At 35.0% G+C, this 19,178-nt stretch overlaps 1 protein-coding gene across 1 annotated transcript in view; it reads left to right on the top strand.

The window, feature by feature from the left end:
* Window positions 1–19,178, top strand: part of mdga2a (MAM domain containing glycosylphosphatidylinositol anchor 2a) — a 236,887-nt gene that overhangs the window by 90,594 nt on the left and 127,115 nt on the right. Inside the window, exon 7 of the mRNA XM_065288298.2 lies at window positions 15,194–15,523. Within this exon, the coding sequence (XP_065144370.1) occupies window positions 15,194–15,523 (330 nt within the window). The remainder of the gene's footprint in view (window positions 1–15,193; window positions 15,524–19,178) is intronic.

Raw genomic sequence — 19,178 nt, 5'->3', positions numbered from 1 at the left:
ATGCTAACAAACATATTTATAAAAGCGTTTGAGTATATTTAACCATTCAGTCACTGGCCATGGGCGGGGCTTTGTTTGTGTGACATCACATTAACAAGAGAATAAAAACAGCATGTCAGTGAGACTGCTTTGGTTTAATGCGGATTAAAAAAGAAGTAGAGGGTGAATTTCTTTCATTGTATGGTTGTTGTGTTTACACACTGCCAACACACAACACCTTTAAAAGTGGATTTTGCATAATATGTGGTCTTTAAATGAACACTCAACTCTGCTCTTTGTTGTGCTGTCTATGCTATTTTCCAGCCAACATCATTACCAAGCATAATGAATTTGCATGATATTTACATAATACATACATCTAGCCAACAGAACAGAGGTAAATGCAGAGGTTTTTCCTTTTCTGGCATCTAGTGTGTGTGAAGGAGCTTTACGTTCCCCAGTCATAGCAACTTCACAGTTACTACTTTTCCAGTCTGATCCCCGGTGTGCACAAAAAAGATGTTTGCACATCTGAAAGTCCAGCTTTCAGTGTGAATCCTTTTCTGTCTGTCAACTCACCGGCGCTGGGGAACATGGTGAGATTACGCATTTTCATAAGACAGGCTTTCTGCGTGAAACTGGAGGGTAAGAGGCAAGTCAGATGTCTTGCCAGTGTGGAGGATCATCTTTGTGAAGCAGACAGGAAAGAGGTAATAAGAAAAATATCTGCCATGAGTAGAACAGTCATTACTGTTATGGATTCTTGTGCCATTTTTGTCGGAATATTGTATACACTGTGTTCCAAATTATTGTTTATTTTTCCAATACAGTCAGTAAGTTTACAATTTCATTTTCAGCCTCAAAGGTTAAATGGCAGTGTGGATGTTATTCTATTTAAATTAAATAAAAATGTCAAAAGATACTTTAATACTTTGCAAAATATGCTGTTCCAAGTTATTATGCAGAATGCCAAATTTATAATGATATAATGGATTATAATGATCCAAAAACAGATATTTGCTGCATGGACACAAAACCAACATTGTCCACAAAACAAACACAATGTAAAATAAATTATGTACACAATTTACACAATAATATATGAGGATATCTTTGACATGACTTTAATTCTCCCATTCATTAAACTTGTAAGTATACAAGTACAGTATAGGTTTTGTCTTAAAGATGCTAGTATTGCATCCCAGAGTTGATGTTTTGAATTATGATGCTGTCCACCTCACAGATCTTTCATATAATGATGCACCACAGGCTCTTAAATAGGACTTAGATCAGAGGATAATGGTGGTCATACCTTGATTTCTTTCTTATTTTATGCCCATATGAATGAAAATAGTCAGCGTTGCGTTTTGCAGCATGGGATTGTGTATTATCCTCAATGAAAGTAAATTTATTTCAGAAGACAGGATTCCTTCATATCCCATAGTAAAAAACATCTTTTAGGAACTCTCCATATCTTCTAGATGTCCTTTTGACCCCCTGAGGGACCCTAAAGGGACCCTACCATCTTACGTGCCAATTTTCCAGTCCAAATCATTACACTGCCACCTCTCCTTAATGTTACAGTCTTGTTTAAATATAGTGCCTATTCACCAACAATTCAGAATGGCATTCATTTACATTATTCAGTGTATTATGGCATGTCAATGAATAAAACTGTGTGAAAATGATCTTCTTGTATACTGAGGAGCTCACTGCAACTGTTTCATTTTTGCAAGTTTTGGTTCGGGAAGGGGTATAAATCCAGCTTTATGCACTGAATGATCCTGTATTGAGGGGTTCTTGGGATTGCAGAGACACCAGCAGGTTTAAATACATGTTTGCTTCTTAACTGTGGCTTTTTATTGCTGCCTTTTCCTAAATTTTCCTAAAAAATATATTTTAAAAGCCTTTATATAGTCAAATCTTTCTGTACTGTGAATCGCTAATGAATCTTATAATAGTTCAATGATAGATTACACAATAGATCCACAAGATTATAAAATTGATCCACTAAATATAAATATAATATATAAACTTTTTGCTCTTTAGAAATATATTTTTTCATATCCATACTGTATGAGAACTACAACTTGCTTACTAATTTGGAAAGGCCTATTTTGCACATTAAGTATTAAAGTATCTTTTGACATTTTTATTTCATTTAAATAGAATAACATCCACACTCTCATATAAGTGTTGAAGGTAAAATAAAATTTGTAAACTTGCTGACTGTATTGGAAAAATAAACAAAAATTGTTAAATTTTTCAAACATTGAATGAAAAGATTTGAAGTGAAAATCAGGGAATCTTGAACAATCTTACAATTTGGTTGTAAAAGTTCAAATGACAATGGGTCTCATTCACTAATCAGTGCTGTATGTATTTATACGTGTATTTGAACTTCTCATGAAAACTCTCAACACATGCATACGCACATCAATTTGTTCTTAAATGCATTCTTACTTAAGCTAATTAGTGAATAGTGAACAAGCCAGCGCATGCAAAAGTTTGGTAATTTGCAAAATACACGCCCAAACCAGCTTCATGAAAGGGCTTTCCGCAATCCAGCATTTGCCCAGAGAAAATTTGTCACTGAAGCAAAGGGCCACCAAAAAAAAGAAATTCATTATATTTATTTGTTTTTATTAAAGGCGGGGTGCATGATTTTTGAAAAAGACTTTGGAAAAGGGAGTCGGGCCGACTACCAAAACACACTTGTAGCCAATCAGCAGTAAGTTGCGTGTCTATTAACCGACATCGTTGTCTGGGTTGTGTATATGTGGGGCGGGTCAAAAGAAGGTCCAGATTCTATTGGGGTAGGGGCAGGTTTGTTTAGGTGATTTCAAATGTCATCATTGGCTTTCAAAGATCATGCGCCCCGCCTTTAAAGTTCTGTTTATTGCTAAACGAGAAGTGTGGGATGTAATAATGAAGGTTCAAGTGATTGACGTTTTAACCTTCTCGTTACATTTACATTACGTTTAAATGTGGGGATTGAGCAGACACTTTTATAGATATTTAAATATATTAAATTGCATTTTATTTAATTGCATTTTATTGTACATTTAGAAGAATTTTTTTTGTTGAATTATGATTTGTTTCATGCAGAAATCTGTGCGTACGCATGCTTAGTAAATGAGACCCAATGTTTTGTCTTAAGAAATATTCCAAATGTTTCTTTCTCTAATAGATACAGTATGTTTTAAACAAAACATATTGTTGTTTCAGTTGTCCTTGTTGTTTTTGTTGTCCTTGTTGTTTTGTAAAATGCCACTTTTATCTAGCAAAACAACATCTTGAAAAAGATTGGAAACAATTTTCTTTCAAATGAAATGCTATTATCAAGGCAGTACCCTTTAAAAGGTCCTAATAATGTACTATTAGGTACAGATATGTGTATATTTGATACCAATAATATGTATCTTTGAGGTAATAATATGAACTCTTTGGGTGCAAAGCTGTACTTTTTGAAATAATGCAGCCCCAGTGACAGTCGAGGTACATATTTTGACCATTTTTTGACAGCGTAACAGGAATGACCCAGTAATTTCCTCTTCACAATAAAATGCAGTTTGTAGCATTAACTTCAGAATACTTATTTTCAGAAACGTATTTTTAATTGTGCTATTTATAATTATGATTTCAGTTCATAGTAATCATTATGAAGACATATGCATGCTTGCATTGAGCAGATGATCCTCATTATATTGCTGTTGTGAGACTGAGTTCTGTATGTTTGATGAGCTGTCAGCGTTTCGGTTTTCTTTTCTTTCTTGCTAGTCACGTGGCTTTGAACTGAAAAATTCAACCATCGCTCTGTGGTTTGCTTATTGTCGCATAAGGAATTTATTTAAACCCAAATTATTAATGTACCAATTTATTTATTTAATTTGAGTAGCCCTGTATTAAGGAAAATAATGTACATTTACTACATTATGATGTGCATTATTTTCTATCTTTGATTTAAGATAATGTTTCCAGACACCTATGCATTTTTAATGCCAAATGCCAAAAATCATTAGGATATTAAGTAAAGATCATGTTCCAAAAACGTATTTATCGTTAGTAATAGGTCTTGCTAAGGACTTCATGTAGACAACTTCAAAGGCGATTTTCTCAATATTTAGATTTTTTTATTTCAGAATTTTAAATGTCAGCCAAATATTATTCTATCCAAACAAACCATACATCAACGGAAAGCTTATTTATAGCTTTCAGGTGACGTATAAATTTTTATAAAAAATATGGACCCTTGTTTTTGTGGTCCAGCGCATACCTGTCAAGTATCCCGTTTTGGCCGGGAAAGTCCCGTATTTTACCCTTCTTTCCCGCCGTCCTCCCGTATTAGTATTTTCCCGTAAATCTCCCGTATTTTAACCTGCGTTATTACAAAAATAATAATGCCCGGGCGGAGTAATAAAAAAACATTCCCAATCCCAGATCGCTAAAGATCCACTAATTCCGCTAATCCACTTCGTGTTTTCCCACCCGCTCCGCAGCATCTCTGTGTGCACTCTCTGCCTGGAGAGCGAAGACGACAGTTTCTGTCTGAAGTTTGTTGCATTAACAGGTAGATTTATTACATAATATATCAGTTGTTAAACCGCAGAATTACTAATTTGGAAGTTTGTTTATGTATTTCTTTGGTTAATGATTTGCTGTCGGTGTTCTAAAAGTGCTAACAAGTTAGCAAGCAAACAGCAACAAAATATCCAGATTATTATCGTTACAATGCATTAAATGTTCCCGGTCAGATCTAAGTTAACATAAACACTACATTTGCTGTTGTTGGCACACTTTGAGGACAAAAAATACCAAAAACACCAATGGCTTCACAAAATAAAGACAGAGAACGGAAAGAGAGGCTGCTAAAGGCAGTTCAACATTGCAAACATTGATTCAAAGCTCCATCAAGCCAGCAGGTAAATCATATTGAATATCTATTGTCACACTTTAATTCTTGTTATTATATTTTCCCATTATAATCACTTGTAATCACTTGTCTAAATTGATGCTAGTAATATAGTAACACATCATTTATTTATAATACTTTATTAAAACCATACTAATAGTACCACCCCCTGTAGTGCCCTTTTTGGTTTGGGCCACTGCCCCATCTAGCATTTTCATTTTCTAAATGACTGTTCTCATTACAAAGAAACGTGAATGGTTTATAAATAATTTTGGCATTAAGGTATAATGCAAAAGAAGTTAAAATAAGGCTTTTCAAACTAATGCCAGTGGGTTTTGTACAGATGCAAATTTGTGTGTATAATATGTACAGTATGAGTGTGACTTAAGAAATGTAGTTTTCACAGAGCTGTGTGTTTCACTAGTTTTCTTGCTAATGAATTAGTTTGTTTAGTTAATTTTAACACAATTATCAGCACTAAGGTTTAAAAAATATTATCCGGCCCTCACCAGTCTAAAAATGTAAGGAATACTGGAGCTTGTTTGGGTTGGTGGTGGGACTGTTCGCGGTGGGCGCCGGAAAATTTCCCTTATTTTCAAATCCAAAACTTGACAGGTATGGTCCAGCGGGGTCATATTTATTATGACTCAACTTGTATACTTAAATGTTCTGATTTCTTTGTATGAATTCAATATTTAGCTTGATGGCTACATCTGGTGGAAATTTTGTGTCAATAGTTCAATTAGAAATCCCCTTACTGATAAAAATGCTGATGTGTCAAATACTTATTTTCCCCACTGTATGTCTTCTGAAGCAAAACTATACATTTGTGAGGGTCAATTATTCATATTTTAAGCTTATTTAGTGATCGATATGTCACATTTGAATGTAAACACATGTAGAGATTGAATAAAAATGTGAAATAGCGGAATCAGAATATCATTGTTTCTCACGACTAGGTCTTGTAATTGCGTGCATTGTTATGTTTTACTATGAATTTAATCTTCTTTTTCATTATAAGACTTTACTCACACATACTGATCATCAAGTGGCTATTTTCAGTCGTGATTACATTTCCAGAAAAATTGTTGCAAACACAGAGAATCCAGAGCCACTAAAAAGTCACTTTTTAATGCATTGCATGTGCAATTATTTTGCCTGATAGCTTTTTTGTTTATGAACTTAACGATCCAAAACATTTCTGGTACTTTCAGGGTTTTTCATTGCATTAATTGACTAACAACAACAAAATGTACTTCCCACAATTTTCTTCACCTTGCTTCTTTGTTTGATAAATCACCCTCGAAGCGAGCTGCTCATTAGATCATGTGAAAACATGAATGTTACAATATCATTCCTACAACGTTATGGCTCACTTGTGGCCACCACCGGGACTTTTTGCCTCGTTTCGTCGGCTATTTGGGTTTTATAAGCTTTTCGTATGGATGGGATCAACACTATTGGACAGAAAATAGAGATGATATAAGCCCATTCTCTAGCTCAATAGATAGAGGACGGTTTTATAATGTATGATTTTCAGAGGCAACGTTACAAGCCTGCGATCCAAGGCTTTTTTGCTGCACAGATGGCAGAATCTCATTTGTTGGGCAAATAAGCAAGGGATTTGAGAGAAAATGATATTACATGGGAAGTTTGGAAGTTGGGTAATCCCAACACACTTTACTGGCTGCTTGTACAAAGCCCTGTGATAGCAGCTGCACTGGTCGTTTTAAATATGACCTTTTCTGCTGCAATGGGAAAAGCTGATGGGGCGGTGGATGTGGTGAAGGGGTACATTCGTTTTTTTCACTCACTGATTTTGAGAGGTGGAACGGTACCATTCGGTTTGGTTTACATTATGAATGAGGGTATAATAAGATTGCACACAGTTTTTTTTACACAAAAATGTAAAAGATATCTTTTTAAAATGTATTAAACATTTATTTAAAAGTGCATTTAGTACATTTCTGTTTATATTGCATTGGAAGATACGCAAGTAAAATTGGGCCTAAAGAAGACATATAGGCGTATACAACATCACACAAAATACAGTTTTTCATTTATCACAGTAGCCGCTGTATCTTCAGTCTGCAATAAAAAAAAATTCTGCCACCGAAAAAGTTTAATAAAGGGGATAACAAGATGAAGTGAATAGTATTTGATTGGCCACTTAAACCACATGTATCCTGTGGTGTGAGCATTATATACTGAAAAGCGCAGAGGTCATGGCATTCGATTCCAGGTAACACACAATCTGATATAAATCTATACCTTGTAATGCACTGTAAGTCGCTTTAGATTGAAGTATATGTGCCAAATGCATAAATATACATTTGAAGAGTTTGGTTCTTAAACGCAATAAATCCATTTTGACTTATTTGGGTAAAAATGTGTTTTCTATACCAAGAAAGTGACAAGATGAAAACCACTATTTTCTGTTACTAACTTTCACATAGCATCTTTAGGTTATAATAACATTAAAGCATTCAAAGATTTATTATAAAAACTGATATTTTTCCGCAAAATGCAATAAATTCAAGTTTGAATCAGTATATACATATGCATTCATCTTGGCCTTGTTATATTCATTTAGTTGACTAGTGGTATACACAGATAAAAAATAAACATTAATGGCATTGATCAAAACATTAACTTTGTCATATTAAGATCACTGTCATTGCTGCGGTCATCCTTGGGACGTCGTCCCTGAACTTTTTTGACAGCGATCAGCTGTAAAATGTTTTGGTCCTGCTCGTTTTTGTTGAATTAGAGCAAAATAATGAGTTTTTTATTAAGATCACCTGGGATCAATGTGTTAGCATGACAGAAGCTTGATGCTGTCGTGAGAACAAGCAACAGCCGGCATTTTTCCGTCTCCCGAATGCCTCTCATGTAAATTATTTGATTTTGATGGCTTACATTTCTTCTCAACCATAGAAAACCACCACAGGTTTATCCATCAAAATATTATTTTGTCTTTGTTTGTTGATCACGAAGTACAAAGTAGATGAGGAAAACTAGGATTCTGTGTGTTTTAGGATTCCACCATTATTGTTTACAATGCGTGGAATGGTGCGCTGTGATTGGTTGAGCAGATTTATTGCATTCTGCAGAGAAGGACGACTGGCGTTTGTCGCAGTTTGGAAAAAAGGAAGAAAAGATGACAGAAAAACACGGCGGATATCGAATTTTGCGTTAAATTAAAGAATTCACTTAATTCATTTAAAATTTGTATATAATTAATAATTTAAAAAGAATTTGCTTTTTAATACTGACCAGATACAATACTGAACATTTTTTTTTAAATGGCGTTTATCGCGTTTTGGAACCAAACGCTTAATTTGATCACACACAAAATAAAGCAGCTTTTTTAAAGATCTCTACCGTATATGTGGAGAACGACTAAGCAAAGATGATAAAATTCGACCTTAAACCTGTCTCCCCTATGGAAACAGTTGAGAATAGAAGCTTATTTTTTTCCTAAGCTTACTCAGCCATTAAACAGAGAAAAGATTACTTGGGGGCAAGCTGGGTTTGATGAGAGAGCCGTAATGAAACGTCACTCAACATCGAAGTGGGAGTGTCCAGATATCCATCACTAACTAAAGCCTTTTCTGACAGCTGGCATCATCATCAATAAAACACGCCCCACCCTTCATCAGCCATCGCTTAAATCTTGAGCCTTGTTACTACGAGCACAATAATGCCAAAAGTGCAGGGTCTGCTTTGTAGGTATCTGCAATAAGATATTTATTAGCTGGAGGCAGATGTTGGGACACGATGATAGGAGAGAAGATATTGCCAAGCCTGCACTCTGCCATAGAAACTCATCATTTCATTTATTTACAGATAAGATATCATCTACAATTTGGACCAGTCTCCATCAAGCAATCAAAACAGCCATACAGAGATAAATCTACAGCCTACACCATTCCTCAGTTGTGTATGCCAAAATTTCTGATATGCAAATTAGATCCGAGATGTTTTGCTAAGCAGAATTGCTGTGCATACTTTGCATTGTCTGAAGCTATGCATGGAAATTGTGAACGTTAGGGCAAGTTTGTGAAATCTTTGTCTAGTCAATTCCGCCGGATAATGAGCAAGCGCTGCCCGTAAAGCTGTTTTTCAAATTACTCAGGGCCGCAATGATCATAACAGTAGCGGAAATGCACTGTCTCCCATGTCGTGTAACTTGATTTATTCAGTAAATAGCAAAATGGGCATTAGAGAACTCGATTGCTTTTTGAGGCAGTGACTATTAGAAGAGCGGTGCAGTTATACATGATTTACTACGACTAATAACGGATTTGTATTCAAGAATATGTTTCCACTCGTTTGTTGATCGAGCTTTTGGTTGCACTATTGCCTGTTGTATTGCATAGACCAGTGGTTCTCAAACTGGGGTCCGGGGGCCCCGAGATGGTGCCAGGGGGGCCCCAGTTTGATGACATTTTATAAAATACATAAATTTATCATGAATTCTGTGTAATTAAACCTAAAAAAATATAAGCCAACTAACCAACAGCACTACTAGGTATAATTTATTATGTTTTGTTTAATTAAAATGTTACATTTTTGAACTGTCTTTGTCCTAAAAAAAAATTTCAGGGGGCCGCGAAAGAATGCACCTTACACAAGGGGGGCCGTACGCTGAAAAAGTTTGAGAACCACTGGCATAGACGATGTGCATGATATATCTTATATAGTAGGAGGAGTGAGTGGACACTCAGTGATTTACAGTGTTTTTGATTGCAAAAGAAAAAAATAAGCCTGTGAAAACCCAGTTGAAGTCATTTTTTGATTTAATGTTTTTTACATAAAACCATCCTATATAATGTAAATAATATTGTGTGAAAAAATTACTTTGAAATGTTTAAAGGGGACATTTCACAAGGCTATTTTAAGATCTTTGGTGTCTCCAGAGTATGTATGTGACGTTTTAGGTGAAAATACCATATAGATAATTTATTATAACATGTTTAAAGGGGCCATGGCATAAAAATCTGACTTTTTCCATGTTTAAGTGCTATGATTGGGTCACCAGTGCTTCTATCAACCTAGAAAATGTAAAAAAGATCAACCCAGTAACTTAGTTTTGGTAAACCATTCTCTACAAGTACATGAAAAAATTGGTTGTTGAAATTTGGCTCTCCTTGTGATGTCATAAGGAGCTCTTATTATAATAATACTGCCCCTTAATCTGCACTATCCAATCACAGCACTGCCATTTAGTGCAGAGAAAAAGAGATAGAAAAAAATTCACAGCACAGTTGAGTTTCAATTGCAACAAACCGCTCATTTGCATTTAAAAGGACACACCCAAAATGGCACATTTTTGCATACTCCTACAAAGTGGCAATTTTAACATGCTATAATAAATAATTTTTATGGTATTTAAAGCTAAAACTTCACGTAAGTGCTCTGGGGACACCAAAGATTTATTTGAAATCTTAAAAAAGTCTTGTGCCATGGCCCCTTTAAATTGCCACTTTGTAGGTGTGAGCAAAAATGAGTTTTTTTATACAAATGAGCTTATCTCTGCACTAAATGGCAGTGTTATGGTTCGATAGTGCAGATTAAGGAGCGGTATTATCCCCTTCTGACATCACAAGGGGAGCCAAATTTCAATTACCTATTTTTTCACATGCTTGCAGTCAGAGAATGTTTTTCCAAAACTAAGTTACTGGGGTTTTCTTTTTTACATTTTCTAGGTTAATACAAGCATTGGGAACCCAATTATAGATTTTCATGATATGTCCCGTTTAATATTGACAGAGTAATGTCAATGTGGAATCAGTGAATAAAATCAAAGTTTGCTGCAAAGTTTGAGACTTTGAGAACAGGGTCACAAAGACGATTGTGCTCTACATAATACTGATCTACCCTTCCTGATATGTTCAGAAGTGTGGGGTATGTCTAAAAATGAGTTTGCTTTCTAAAAAGATGCAGTTTACTGAACTGTGATCGTAGACAAATAGTTTTAACGATGCCATTATTAGTCCAGTGATTATATAAGGTATTGGATAAAAGGAAAGGGAATATGCACTGCACTAGCTTTTCATCAGCATAAGACTTTGAAATTACTTTTTTCAGCCATTCACCGCATGCCCATTCACAGTGAAAGCATAGTCAAAAACATTATTGATTTCCTTATACTGCTACAAGGGAGTGTTGACAATGATCTGTGGTGGGTGCTGAGCTGTGGAAACAGCCAACAAATTGTAAAGAAAAGGCACGTCCATAATCGTTCAAAATGCATTCATCTATATTCTCCTGTATGTGGCAGAGGGAAGTCTTTGAAAATTACAAATGTATATCAATTGTGTGTGTGTGTGTGTCACGTCAAAAACATTACTGTAGTTTAAGATGAAGGCTTTTTCAATTCTTCTTAATTTACAGATGCACACACACGGTTGAGAATAAGCATTATGTTTTCTCTTAGGAACACCTTGATTGATTCTTTTGTTGGAAAGCTCATTTAAATTTGAATCACAAAGTTGAGATTTCCATCGTGTGCATCGTTTTTTAATTTTAAGAGATTTTATTACAGATAAATAAATAAAAAATCTTTATTAAACGCAAGGCATGTAGCAACCCGACTCTGGGAAGATTACTCATCTTGTTTAGTGGTAATAGGCTTTATGCCCAGCTGCACTACTTTACTAACTTCAGCCAGCTCCTTGTTTCCTGTCTGCCATTATTGGACAAACTGACTAATCCAGGTGGGTCTGATTATTGTTGTTGTGACTACTGAGGTCAGGCACACCTGGATTAATCAGTTTGTCCAATAATGGCAGACAGGAAACAAGGAGCTGGCTGAAGTTTAGTAAGTAGTGCAGCTGAGCATAAAGCCTATTGCTTACCTGCATTGTTTTTAGAAAATGATCGATCTTATGTGAAGTTATGACACACAAACACACAACACTTAAACACACAAATAAAGCTACTTGTCATTGAAGACCATTTGTGATCCTGGACCACAAAACAGAAAAAGCGTTAGTTCACCCCAAAATGACATGTATCATATATCACTTACCCCTGTGTCGTTCTAAACCACCAAGTCCTTTGATTGTCTTCAGAACACATTTTTAGATATTTTTGATAAAAACTAGGAGCTTCTGTCTGTCCCAGAAAAGAATCAACACTAAAAAGGACCATGTACCATCAGTCTTGAGAATTTACATAAAATTTTTAATTTTGAAGTGAACTAACCTTTTAAGTTTCACGGGTGTATTTGTAGCAAAAGCAAAAAATACATTCAAATTATCGATTTTTCTTTTATGCCAAAAATCTTTAGGATATGTTCCAAGAAGATATTTTATATATTTCCTAACGTAATAATATCAAACTTTATTTTTGTGAGTGGATGCAGTTGCTAATGACTTCATTTGGATTGAGATTTTTTTGCACCGTCAGACTCCAGATTTTCAAATAGTTTTATCTTGTCCTAATAAACTATACAAAAAATGACTTTTTTTTACTTTTTCCATGTTTAAGTGCTACACGGTTTCAGCAGTAACAACATAAACAAGCGGCTGACGCGGTCCGCACGTAACTTCCGGTAAACTCCGCTAAGAATACATAACAACAACATTCTTTAAATGTAGTTTATTTATATAACAAGCAAAAAAAACAACACATAGATTACCTAGGAAACCAAAACATTTGTTATTTTCGACGAGGCATTTGTTCAAGAGATCAGTTTAGCAACTAGTCAGACCATTAAAAAACGAAACCAGAAGTAAAGTTCGGATCCAGACGTGTGTCGCGTCAGCGCACGTGCGTCCAATGAAACCGTCTATAATTGGTTCCCCAGTGCTTCTATCGCCCTTGAAAATGTGAAAAATACCAATCCAGTAACTTAGTTTTGCTAAACCATTCTCGGCAAGAATGTGAAAAAAGGTCATTGAAATTTGGCTCCCCTTGTGATGTCAGAAGGGGATAATAACGCCCCTTAATCTGCACTATCAAACCACAGCACTGCCATTTAGTGCAGAGACCAGCTCATTTGCATTTAACAAACTCCCTGCCAGCCATTTTTTGAAAAGTTGCCTGCCAGCATTTTTTGTGATTTTTACAAAAGTTTCACAAAATGCATTCCGGGAAAATTTTATTTTAAAAATATATAAACATACAAATATATCAAATGAAAAAACAGACCCTCGCTTTCAAACAAACAAACAAAACCGGGAAAAAAATGTTTCAACCTATCTATATTTTTCTCTGCTTATAAACTCTTAAATATACAATTCTTTTAGCAAAAAGCTGAAATAATTGCGTTTTTGTGAAGGAAGTTTGTTAGAGATCAGATTCATTTTCATAAGATTTTCATCAGATTTTTTTCATAAATAGGGTATCTAGTGGATAATCGCGGTCTTGCAGATTAACATAACAATTCATCAGGAACACTTTTTTTATATAAATTTTTATATAATAAATTATTATGATATTTTTTGCTAAAACTTTACATATGTACTCTGGTGACACCAAAGATTTATTTGACATGTTAAAACAGTTGTAAAATGTCCCCTTTAGAGAACCTTTCAGTCCATTGTTCTTAGAAGAACCATTTATTTTTTACATTTTTATAATCTAATGAATCTTTTTTTACAGAAAGGTTCTTCAGATATTTAAGGTTCTTTATGGATCCATTCAGCCAAAAATGGTTCTTCTGTGGTATCATGAAGCACCTTTTTAAGAGTGGACAGCAAGCTAGTTTTATAGGGTCACCAAAGAGAGCGCAGCTATCCCGCCGCCACATTACGATATTGATTAAGTCGCAAAATTGACCAATGAGGCGAAGAACGCCGAGCTAACCCTCATATGCAGCAAACCTGCAAAGTTCCTGCTCTTCATTATCTTCTTTCTCGTAATATTCATAGCATCTCTGCCTGTGCCATTGCTCACGGTCCACCTTGATACATCCTTTCCTAACAGACCGGATTGCTACAGATTGTAAAATGTGCAAAGTATATGCAAATCAATTGGTTAATAGGATCTGGTTTTAAATAATTTAGGGATTCATAAATAATTAGGGCCAGATGCAGAGCATTTACAAATCTATGGCTTGGAAATAAGATGTGTTATAGCAGTTTGGTTGGATTTGTGGTTAGTTTAGGGCTTGAAAATCCACAAGAGGGAAAGAAATTTAGTCGTGTGTTTCTGGTCCCTGTTCTCCTGTTGAAAGGAGAGTCGTGAGTGTACTAAATGTCAAAACCAACAAGATTTAATATTTATGAGATTTCTAGTTACATGATATGATTTTGTTTTGTTAAAGTCACCATGAAATTATGTTTCAAATAAAATGAAATGCAACTTATTATTCACCAAGAAAAGTTAGACAGGACTTTAATCTATCAGAAATTGAATGGATTGTAAAGTGTGCCAGTGGTTGGAGGGGATTGCCCGATAAATAACAGTATTGGATTTTTTCCTTCACATTAACGTGCACCCATGAATCATTTACAATAAGACGAGAAGGAACGTAAATAGATAACTTAATAAGCACATCAATATTAAGTTAACTGTAAAATGGTAAGAGACTTTTCTCTGGGGAATGGTAAAAGGCCCTTTTGGTTTATTTGCTATAGTTTAATCTCACTAAGTGCCTAGAAAAGCTGCTATTCAGTCTAGGTTGGCACTTAAAGTTATTTCCAGACGTGAGACACATGAGGAAGATCTCTCAAATTCAACCTGAAAACATTCACTTATTAGCATCCTTATATTTAGAAGAAATGGGGTCGTGTGTGTTTGAGATGCGTTTTTGCATCACTTCCAGTGCTATTTATGTCAAAGTTACTCTGGATCTCGATGTTAAAGGATTGAGCTTTTCTTATAACTGAGCAAGACTGCCTGCATCTAAATGATATGAGTGTTTTCATCATAATTTCTGTCCTTTGGGCCCTATGTTAATTTCTCGCTTTATTTGTCGTGGTGTATTTTAAGAGCACCTATATTCACAATTCAGCAGCCTAAGATAACAGCCTTTGGATATTTGTATGATTTATCTGCTTGACGCAGTGATAATTTGAAAAGCAATGGTGTGGATGAATTGTGGGAAAAGTGGTGTGCTGTAAAGTAAACTGTGGTGAAATTACATTTAGTAAAAAACCTTAAATAACCTGCACACTGCATTTAATGCATCATTAACAGTGCAATAAAAGTCCCGTTTGGATAGATTAATATAATACACCATGCCGACTCCCTATACTTGTTCTAATATGTCCAGCGTTTAACTGCAGTGATATGATTTTTGAATGCATAATTGAAATGCACATTTCTTTGTTCATTGCGTCCATGCAGCTTTGAAGAAAGGACGGTTTTGGATCACGCCCGACCCGTATCATAATGATGACAACATCCAGATTGGCAGAGAGGTGAAGATATCGTGTCAGGTGGAAGCTACACCACCCGAGGAGCTGATGTTCAGCTGGCTGAAAAACGGCCGTCCGCTTCGCAGCTCAGAACGAATGGTCATTACCCAAACCGACCCAGACGTAGCCCCGGGATCCACAAATTTGGACATCATCGACCTCAAGTTTACTGATTTTGGCACTTACACCTGTGTGGCTTCACTGAAGAACGGAGGGATACCGGAGATCAGCATAGACGTCAACATCTCCTCCACCACCGGTGAGCTTGTATTGTTGTTGTTGTGTTGTGTTTGGTCTGGAGGGGAGATGTTTGATTGAGTGTTTGATGGATTTGGTTAACCTCACGGGTTCTAACCCAGAAAGTTTTTGAACATGAAAGCCATGCTTTAATGTCATTATATTAGATAACTAAATATCAAATCATATGATTGAAACCTTACATAAGGATCCAGATAGATCAGTATTGCAGTAGACATTGCTGTAAAAATTGGGTTAATGAAGTCACTCTTCACTACAGTGATAAATGTATTTACAGTAGTGTGTTTTTACGGTTATTACTTTCATAATTCTTTCTAATCTGTTCTTTTACCTGCATGAATGTGCTTATCAGCACATCAAGGTATTATTGCTTCAACTAAGCATAATCTCCCCCACTGATGATATTTTAATTATATAAAAGAATTGAGAATAAAATATCTACACTTGAAAGATCAGCACACCTTCTCATTCTTGCTGATTTCTTTCAGTTAATAATTATGCAACATATCGCACATGAATAAAATGACTTCAGTAAGTCAAAGAGGGGTGAATCTCACGAAGACTTATGAGGTGTCATGAAACATTTTGATGAAAAAAGTAAAAGTATCAAAATAAGAAGCATACAGTTACAAACATCTCTTCATGTACTATTTTGCACATGATTTCAAATGACATCATACAAACCATTTTTGTTGGTTTTTTCCACTTTTAAGGGAAAATTTTTCATTACAGCAACATGTCCATGACTGGATTTGGGTTCTTTGACATGGAAATATTTAAAATTAAAAAAATCTAAAAAATAAAAAGCTTCAGTGCATGTTATACTATAAACATTTACAGTAAAGAAACATGTGGTACTTGGTGATCATTGGTAATTGGAGAGACAATAATAAGGAAAATTAAGAAAAATAAAATGAGTAAACTGTGTTACAATTTTTTAATTCTTATTTTTTTATCAAAATATGACTTAAAATTACAGAATAATTTGAATAATTTGAGTAATTCTAAATGAACACATCATTGAGTAAATTCAACTTCATTTTATTGTGTATAATTCACTTAAATTTGTAAGAAGGAAATTAACTTAATAATTTTGTGTTGAAACTACGTGATTTTATTATTAAACATAACTAACTAGGCAGTGGACTCGTAGTTCCCAGCATGCTTTGCACAGGAATGCATTTGGAGAGTAAAATTTGAATTTAAACTATATTTTATGTGTTTTTAACAAAAAAAGACTTGTAACTGTTTAATGTTCATTTGTCTTCAAGGTATGGAAGAGTTTCTGTTTCTTCTTTTGAGTTTTGTAGTTACCATTGTTCAGAAGACTGGTGCTTGTAAGTATGTTGCGCTTTAAAGCTGCCCAAACGAAACTGAGTGGGTGCGTTGATTGAATAAACGTTTGGTGCCCTCATCTCACAGAATAAAAGAACAACAACAAACCATAAATAATACAATAATAAAATTAATTAATAAATCAGAAGACATTAACTCTTTCCCCGCCATTGACGAGATATCTCGTCAATTAAGAGAAATGCTTTCCCGCCTACTCCCGATACTACCTTCCGCAACTTTTTAAACCCGGAAGTATTGCCCTATGGCAAGCGGCTGCATGTCCACGTCTGTTTTAAAGATCGCTCTGAATGGGATCTCTATGAAAAGACTGTCACAAAAATGGAATTATCTCTGCTTTTTGCTCAAAATGTGGTTTTTGCAGAAACCTACACATATTCAAAAGCTGATTGCAAAAGAACCACTAAAGGTAGGATGAAACGTTTTTTTTTTTTTTTAAAGCAGAGGGTCTGTTCTTTCATTTGGTATATTGTATGTTTATATATTTAAAGAAGAACATTTTCTGGAAGGCATTAAACTTTGGAGAAAATCATGAAAAACGCTGGCGCTGGCTGGCAACTTTTTTTAAAAACGCTGGCGGTGAAAGAGATAACTAGTATTTTTTTCATTTAAAATTTACCTATTTTAATTAAGTCTGTATAATATGCTGATATTTTTGACATTGGTTGTACTTAATTTATTTGCTTTTTCTTAAAATGCTACCTAATATTTTTGTATTCATTGAAATTCATATTAATACATATTATTAAGTTGTCCTAACTCAAAATATCAGTTAGTTCAATAAACTTACAAAAATTAGTTGGAAAATGTTGCCTTATTTTTATTGAGTTAGATTTAAGTAACAGTTTTTACAGTGAATATAAATGTGTCCAAGAACAATTTTCTCATCCTCCGCAATAGTTTTCAATCATTGTTAAGCCCTCAATGAACATTTTAAAAGCAATAGTTGGAAGGGACATAATTGACTGTGACACTCAAGATGGCTACCACGTAAGCAGTTCTTATTTTTTTCTCTCCAGATAAAAGTTAAAATTTTGTTTGTCATAGTTTAATTTAATATAATTTGTGGTAATGACAATTTTTGATAATGCTAATCTTAAAAATTTAAATAATTCTATAGGAAATATTTTTAAAAACCTCTAAAAATAATGGTTATAGTAAGTTCAGACCTTAATCTTATATGTGCAAAACAAATTGGCTTCAAGGGCTTTTTAAATTTTTGATGCTGGATCACCCAGATATTATTCTGCATTCGTGACACCTTTGACTTTGGATTTTTCCCACCTGAAACTTAAAGTTGATGCCATTCATTAATCAGTATCAGTTCATCAGAAACACGGCATGTAAAGAGATACAGTACATAGAGGTAATACAAAAATAACATTTATGTTTTTTCCATTGCAAAATACAGGTAATGTTGCATTAGCCATTTTTACAAAGCCAAACAGGGTAATGTGATTTATTTTCTCAATGATTTCCTTATGCAAAACACCTTATATTTGTTTGTTTGTTTGTTTGCCCTGAATCTACCAGAGAAGTCATGCTTAATCAACCTGCAGACGCACCAAGATCTCTCTCTCTCTTTCTGTTTCTCTCTCTCTCTCTCTCTCTCTCTCTCTCTCTCTCTCTCTCTCTCTCTCTCTCTCTCTCTCTCTCTCTCTCTCTCTCTCTCTCTCTCTCCCTCTCCAGACCACCTGCAGTTGCAATCGGAAATACATTACTGCGCCATTCCCCTTCTTTTTGTGCCATACTCATTACCTTGACTCCATATAAATCTGTCTTTTCCCCTTACCTTGTGTAGCAAAGAAAATAGATTTTTTCTTTATCTGCAAAAGGAGAACAACATCTCATTTTCCCCTGTACAGTATTTATCCTTCTTTATCATCTCATAGTCTGTGACACCCCACATTTCATACATGCATGATAGCTTTCAATATGACAGTCCATTTCTTTTACAGTATTAAATCAGTAATTGTTTTATTTTTAGAGATACAGTAGAGATTAGGATCCTCTTTCGGATCCTCACATCCTTACCGCACCCATCAGAAGCTCTTCTTGTTGTTTTTTTTGCACACCCTTTTATTAATGGTGTTGAACTTGTGAAATGGACCGTGGAGATGTACAGCCCCATGCGCAGATGCTTTGTGTACAGTCAAGTGGAGATTTATGCTTTATGGCGAGGGTCTGTGCAGCACTCAGGTGGCTATTTATAAAGGAACAGGTGTTTCTGTGGCATTGTCGAAGCTGTAGGGGAGACTTCTTCAGTCGTCCTGTTTCACAGAGCATGTCATCGTGTCAACCTG

This window comes from Paramisgurnus dabryanus, chromosome 17, assembly GCF_030506205.2.
Source record: "Paramisgurnus dabryanus chromosome 17, PD_genome_1.1, whole genome shotgun sequence".
Taxonomy (NCBI): domain Eukaryota; kingdom Metazoa; phylum Chordata; class Actinopteri; order Cypriniformes; family Cobitidae; genus Paramisgurnus; species Paramisgurnus dabryanus.
This window is presented reverse-complemented; position numbering and strand designations above follow the sequence as displayed.